The sequence below is a fragment of the Anser anser genome (genome assembly GCF_964211835.1).
Source record: "Anser anser genome assembly, chromosome: 1".
Taxonomy (NCBI): Eukaryota; Metazoa; Chordata; class Aves; order Anseriformes; family Anatidae; genus Anser; species Anser anser.
In genome coordinates, this window is record NC_139720.1 from 38,368,041 (window position 1) to 38,375,541 (window position 7,501).

General features: G+C 36.9%; 1 protein-coding gene across 1 annotated transcript in view; it reads left to right on the top strand.

Moving 5' to 3' along the window:
- NUP107 (nucleoporin 107) overlaps window positions 1-7,476 on the top strand; it is a 29,599-nt gene extending 22,123 nt beyond the window's left edge. The window contains exons 20-28 of the mRNA XM_083824518.1: window positions 2,055-2,093; window positions 2,422-2,572; window positions 3,129-3,235; window positions 4,143-4,245; window positions 4,485-4,645; window positions 4,905-5,030; window positions 5,735-5,848; window positions 6,145-6,312; window positions 7,151-7,476. Coding sequence (XP_083680644.1) covers window positions 2,055-2,093; window positions 2,422-2,572; window positions 3,129-3,235; window positions 4,143-4,245; window positions 4,485-4,645; window positions 4,905-5,030; window positions 5,735-5,848; window positions 6,145-6,312; window positions 7,151-7,258 — 1,077 coding nt within the window. The 3' untranslated portion in view covers window positions 7,259-7,476. The remainder of the gene's footprint in view (window positions 1-2,054; window positions 2,094-2,421; window positions 2,573-3,128; window positions 3,236-4,142; window positions 4,246-4,484; window positions 4,646-4,904; window positions 5,031-5,734; window positions 5,849-6,144; window positions 6,313-7,150) is intronic.
- The last annotated feature ends 25 nt before the right edge of the window (window positions 7,477-7,501 follow it).

Below are 7,501 nucleotides of genomic sequence, written 5' to 3' on the forward strand. Positions count from 1 at the left end.
TCTTCCCCTGCAATTCAGCTTGAAAATATTTTTGAGGATGATGGATTCTATTTATAAGCCTTTTGTTGAGAAGGACCTGACTCAAAATTCAAGGTTAGGCTTATTAAGAACAGCCAAGATGCTCTGAATATAACCCTATCTTAAGCACTGGTCTTGGAATTGTACGTATTGCTGGGAGCTTGTAAATGCTCTTGCTTGAGGTAATTGGCCCCTTTTGCTTCTAGCCAAAACAGTTCTGTATTTTCTATAAATACATAGTAAGTATAGCTTACTAGCTACCTAATCACTTTATGCTAAAAAGGCAGATGCAGCTATGTGATCCAATTACTCTTTTCTGAGGCAGTCACAAATAATTAGAAGTTCTCCTTTTCTACTACTTCGAAATTTAGAAGCGCTTATATATTCTATAAGTTTCTGAGTATAACCTATTTTGGCAAAATACAAATGTGTGTTTCCATTAGGTGATTTAAACTAGCTTTGTTTTTTTTTTTTCACGTCTGTAATCATTGCTTTATTCCCCTGTTAAAGTTGATTTTGAAGTTAGTTATCATTTAGCTAATTTAGGAGAGTGCGTGTGTGTAAAAAAAAAAAAAATATATATATATATATATATGTAAGAGTATATATATGTTTTAGCCAGAATCAAAATTTGATAGACTAGGTCTTTAAGCTGCAATGCAGTAGAACTAATTCTTAGCATGTTTAATAGAGGGAACAAATAAATGCAGTTTCCTACATGAATCCCATTGTGGGATGATGACCAATTGTCGATCACTGCCAGTAAATTCACCTCCTCGAAAATTTTAGAGGAAGACTACTTGATAAGCACAGTAGACCTCAGAAGTAAGAGAAGGTTGTGCAGGCTTTTATGATGTTCCTTATTTGGTATTTTGAGTACAGTTTATATAGGTATGTACTTTTAGTTTTCTTGTTGGTAGAGAAAAGCTTAGCGAAATCTCCTCGAGTACTGTTTGTATCAAAGTGCAGAGGCAAAAAATAAAGCAAGCTTGTTTTTATTGAGTGTTGCAGTGCTTTATGTTAGTTAGGAATGATAATGTGAATTTGACAAAAATCGGTTTGCGTGCTTAGCGTTTTCCAGCTTATAGACCAAATATGGCTGATTACAGAAGATGTTACTGCCAGTAATGTCTTTAAGGAACATGAAAGTGATTTATGAACTAATAGCACTGGAGTCAGCAGTAGTAAGATACATACGAATTAAATATCTTAAGATGGGCTGGCACCTTGCTTTATTTGGACAATTATGACTGCTATATTGTGGCATCTGACAATCCAATGACTTTAGATTTTTCGGTTGACTGGTTTCTGCAAAAGAGATACCCATCTTGTGGGCTGAACAGGAACTCTAAATACACTTCAGCAGATGTTTCTTTTAATTTTTAAAACCTTTAACGCGGGTTATCACTAACTGCTTTTTCGTGTGTACACATAAGTCTGCATAGACACAAGATAACCATATCAAACTAAAATGGTAGCTCTTCAGTAACAAACATTTGGTTCTTAGCTAAAGCAGTCTCAGTTGTTCAGGCTGTATTTGGAATTGTTGTTTAGTATAGGCTATAACAAATGAGCCAGGTGATTAGTAGTCTCCCTCCATTACCCCCATGTATAGGAACATCAGAATTTTCTGTCATATAGCAGAGCATATAGCACATTCCAATAGTCACCTGTTTTCGTGACACTGGATTTAAGTAATAAAAACAATATGGTAAACTGGGAAGATTTAGAAAAACAAAAAAAAAAAAGTAACTTTCCAATTAAACCCAAACCTGTATTAACTAGTAGCTGAGAAATAAATTCTTTGAAACTAAATCTTTGAATCAGGAGATATATTAGGTATTTTTAATCACACTGTAAGAGAAACAGTTCCTCCAGCTGAGCCTGTTGGGATGCCTAAGTTACTGAAGCATGGATAAGCAAGTAACCCCGTGTCTGTGTTACAGTAGTTGTCTATAAAATATCTTCTCTTTTTTTTTGGCTACGTTATCTCATTTGATTTAATACAAATTGAATTTATATTTGTTTGCAATAAGGAGGAAGTGTCTGTTGAAGTCCTGAAGACCTACATTCAGGTAAGCTTTCAAAAATATATTTTGTTGTTTCTGACAGTTTAGACAAAAAGGAAGAAAAAAGACTAAATGTTACAGGATGGGAGCAGCTATGAGGCAGCTCATACTCTTAATAGATACAAGAAGCTTGCCGAGTACGCAGCATTTCTGAAAGCAATGCTTGAATAAGATGTAGTTGTTTGACCTTTGAATAAAAGCTGAGAAATAAATGGAATTTTCCTACGAAAATAAGCAATCAGCCATCTGTGTTACACATTATTTAATGTTCATAACTTAGATGTTTACACAGAGGAATATAACTTTTTTTTAATACATACTTTTTATTCTGCAGCGGTTGGTATCTGAGAAGCACACAGATTTAATAGCATTTTATGTTAGCTACTTGCCCCCAGAGCTAGCTGTTGCTCAGTATGCTCTGTTTCTAGAAGATGTTACTGAAAGTGATCAACGCCACCGCTGTCTTGAATTAGCAAGAGAAGCAGGTGAGATATGCTGATATTCTATTTATAGTTTTATATAATGAGTTATGCTGTCTTTCAGCAGTTCTTAATGCAAGACCTAGCTATGAAGATGTTTTCTTCCTGTCTCTCTTTGTTTTTCAACTAAATAAAATTAGCTTACCCATCACTTCTTTGAGTATCTACATTGTCTTCTAACTGTAACCTGGAATTGCAATTCTTTTTGTAAAGTAAACTAAATATCATTTCTGCTTGCGGATCATGTCCAAACACAAGAAGGAAGTGAGTGCCCGCTTCCTGTCTCAAATACATGCTCTGAAGTTTGACAAATAGATAATCTATATGCTGGTCCCCAGGACGGGCTGATGTTTGGTGTTTTCTGTTACCTCAGGTATCTAAAATACCTGAAATACCTATAATAAACTATCTATATCAAAAGCCTGTAATTTAGCATGGCAATGTGAGTGTGACTAGACTGATTACTAGTAGTAAGAAGTAAGATCTACAGAGAGAGTCTGAGGTTCATTTAGTGGCAAGTTTGAATTTCTGATCACTGTTGCACAATTCTCTTTTAACCTAGGTCTGGATGTTGCAGCGATAACAAAAACTGTTGTTGAAAACATACGCAAGAAGGATGCTGGTGAATTCAGTCACCACGATCATATGTTAGACACGGGCACGACAGAGGTGGGTAACTCTTTTGGGCAGATACTCCAGTTTGCAGAAAAGTACAGAGTCCTTTACCATATATAATCTATATTTCTCTTTAAACAATGGTGCAAATTGTCTTGAAAAAGGCTGTGAGGAAAACCAGCTTTCCACATGGCCAAGCGAGGAGGTGAATTGGATGAATTCTTCACTTCTGTTTCTACATCTCCTTGATCTTCTGGGCCGTGATGTGTGTCACTCAGCAGCATGCTTGTATGAGAGCAGTAATTGAAGATAAAGCCAGTGAAACAACTGTGACAAAATACGTTGTAGCTGAGAGCAGGGTATCATCCTAGCTTCTCGGAATTATGAGGATTGACACTTTGGAGCTCAGGTGCACCTCATTACATGTTCAAGTAATATATCCTAGCTACTACACACACAGCCTTACTGACAGGTTTTTTGTCATTACTATTGAACGTCAGCTGGATCCAATCCAGTGCTTTAGTGCCAACGAGGCAGTTAATAGCTAGCACTTTTTCTGCAGAGTATCCTTTAGAAAGCAACTGATAGGTTGCAACTCCGGTTGCAGGCTGACTGAACCCCTCAAGTTTATAGCAAGGGTTCCATACACCATGTTTATGCAGTGTGCTCGTATTAAAGTTTGAGGAAGGTGCAAGGTAATCCATAAAAACTCTTGAGAGTTGATGCTCATCCGTTGGTCTGAAAGTCTTGGCAATACTTGGAAATGGATTTTGGCTGAATCTCGACTGCAGAGTTTGTTTTGTAAGCTTTTGATACAAAAGGTATGAATAAAGCGATTCTTACTAATATGTTAAAATGCTGTCCAAAGATCTCTAGAAACTTACCTTTGTTGACCTGATTTATTGTATTTAACACCAGTATGCTTGAAATGCTAGTGAATCTAATATGTTGGCTTTTACAGGCAGATCGGCTGAAAATAGATGTAATTGACTGGCTCGTATTTGATCCTGCGCAGAGGGCAGAAGCACTTAAGCAAAGCAATGCAATCATGAGGAAGTTCTTGGGTACTATACTTCAAAAATACTCTACGCTTTTTAAATGTTGTTTTTGTTCTCTTTGATTATTGGCATTACATTTTATGTAACTTTGAATCTAGTCTGCTAAAAAGCATGGGCAATGTAGTAGAGCACAGTCTGATCCATCTTTTTTACTTCTAATGAATAACTGTGGTACAGTTTGTCTTTTTATACAAATAAAGTATGGAAAGTACAAAGCTGTTGACACTGAGTCTGCATTCTTGTAGCATCCAAGAAACATGAAGCTGCAAAAGATGTGTTTGCGAAGATTCCCCAAGACTCTATAGCAGAAATATATAACAAATGGGAAGAGCAGGAAATGGAAACTTCACTTCCAGCTGAAGATGACAATGCTATAAGAGAACATTTATGTATTCGGGCGTATTTGGTGAGTTTCAAATATAGTTCCAACCGTATTCAAGTTATTACTTAAAAATAAGGGTGGCTTTGCCTCGGTGGTGAGATTTTCAACTTTGTCCATTTGATTTGATTTCTGATTCCTGGATGCACTGTAACCGAAAGTTTACAAAATAGTGAGGACCTTTCTGTACCCGTTACAAAGTAACTTTTGGCTTTTGTGCATTTAATTAATGACATTCTTAGAAATGAGTGAAAAACGTCCAAACGTTGTTCCCAATGCAATCCAGGAAGCCCATGAAACCTTCAATGAATGGTTTAAACACATGAACTCAGCTCCGCAGAAGCCTTCTTTGGTACCACAAGCAAGTTTTACTGAAAAAGTGGCCCATGAACATAAAGAAAAAAAGTATGAGGTAGGTAAAATTTCAAGTTATTTACTATAAATATTTATATTCTTGCATAGGAGGCAGTCCTAGTTTAAAGAAACAGAAGTCTGCTAATTCATTTTGCATAAGAACTCTGTTATAAAATATCTTGTTTCTGTGCTGAAAAGGGGAAGTATAAAACAGTAGAATAGTAAGGCAGCTGCACAATAAATTCTCAGGCTTCTTTCTTATGTGACAGCTGTACTTATAACGCCGTATGGTAAATATTCATTATACATGTCAGCGTTATAAATAAATCTGACTACTTGATTTTGCTATTAACTGTTCGCTAGAAGTGGAGGATGAAGGCTGTTTTGTGTTTTATTTGTCACATTTTCATTTCTGAAAGATGCTGCTGTGGGTTTTTTTTTTGCCAGAAGTTCTTTTTGGATATCTGTCCAGTACGAATATGCTATAGTCAGTTTGTACAAGTATTATTTTTATAAGCATGACAGAATAAATTATTTAAAGTTAGCTTCTCCTAGTGACTTTGACTGTTTCTGCACAACCTTTGTGATATTCTGTACAGGGAGTAAAGTGATGATGGCAGTAGCTGTTAGCACCAGGCTAAATTTTAGCCGTTGGCTGAAGATTGTAATTTGAATTAGAGCTGTGCTAGCTGCTATATGCAAGGTGAAGGTCCTGTGTTAAAATAGCCTTGGAAATTAGCAGATTTTTTTTTTCTTTGCCAGATGGACTATGGTATTTGGAAAGGTCTCTTGGATGCTCTTACAGCTGACGTGAAAGAGAAAATGTACAACGTGTTGCTCTTTGTTGATGGAGGATGGATGGTTGACGTTAGAGAGGTAAAATGACTTTTTATATCATGGCACAGATCACAAACGCTGGATCATACCCAGCTGTGCCTTTGTCATCTTTAGCTTGACGTCCTTCTGTTTACTCAGCAATAATTCTCTCTGGCCTTGCTGTGACCGGTTACAGATTGCTTCCCCTTCAGTTACTTTATAGATCAGATCTGGCAGTCCAGTCTAGGCTGGTTAGCCCAGTTTTTTGCCTCTGACATTGCTAATTGCATGATTGCGTTGAGTTGTCTTTTAAAGGTAAACACTCATAATACTCATACATGTTTTCCTATACTAAGGATGCTGAGGACGACCCTGAGCGAACACATCAGATGATTTTGCTGCGCAAGCTGTGTCTGCCAATGATGTGCTTTTTACTGCACACGGTGTTACACAGTACTGGACAATATCAGGAGTGCCTGAGACTGGCTGACATGGTCGCTTCTGAGCGACACAAGCTTTATACGGTGAGTTACTGAGAGCTCTAGACAGCTTGGCTTCCAATTAAAACTTCTGTGGGTTGACTGTGGGCAAAGCTTCTATTCAGAAAGGAAGATACCATATGTTACTTAACATCCGAAGTTTCTTCATCTCTTCCCATTCGCTGCAGTAGTAAAGGGTTTCTTTGTGTGCTGACTGAAAGCAATCTAGGAATTAAATTTGAAATTCATCATCACTGAAGATGACAACTCAGTTTTTCTGAGTAGTGCAGTTACTAATTTTTGGATGAGGGCTATTGATATAAGTTGAGCTGTAAAATTGTAACTGTTTTTTTTATTTTCCATTACATTTCAGAACATTTTATAAGCACCTTTCATTTTGGAGTACTTGGTTTACCTAACCTCTCCCTCCAAGACCCTGAAAAACAATCCCCCCAAAATATATCACCAAAAAAGGCACAATGTCCCCTGCTCCCTCCCCCTCCCTGCCCCCTCCCCCCCCCCCCCCCAAAAAAAAAAAAAGAAACCTGATGAGAACCATCAACGCTAAGAAAAATACTGTGATGCATTTGCATGGATTGGCTTAATATGTGCAGCAGTAACAGGAAAATTAAACTGGGCTGCTTCCCAATAATTTTGTACTAGTTATAAGACAGAATTGTCTTGACATTACTTGCAGGTTTTGAATACTGCCACTAGCTTCCAGTCCTTTAATAAATGCCATTCTGAAATGTCTGTTGTGGACACTGTCCTAAATGAAAAAGACATGAAAACACTGTGTAACTCAGTTAACCACCATTTATTTTGGTATCAGTGCAGTTCATTGTACAAAAATATAACTCAATTGTGTATTTTTTATTTTTAGGTGTTTTCAAAAGAAGAACTCAGAAAACTTCTACAGAAGCTGAGGGAATCTTCTCTGATGCTTCTGGACCAGGACCTCGATCCACTGGGATATGAAATTCAGTCATAGATTTTTGTGTAGATACTTGCAAAGACTTTTGAACATAAAGTCTAGACACATCGATTTCAAGAACAAAAACATGCATCAGTTAAGCTGTTCGGATCTTTGGTTAAAGAAAAACACCTCAGCTTTAATTTATGAACTTGAAAGATTCTGACCAACATGAGAGGATATTTGTTATGGCCCTCTTTTGTATTTTTTTCTAATAAAAGTGGTTTTCAAACAAACACTGTCTTCATTCTAATCTACCCT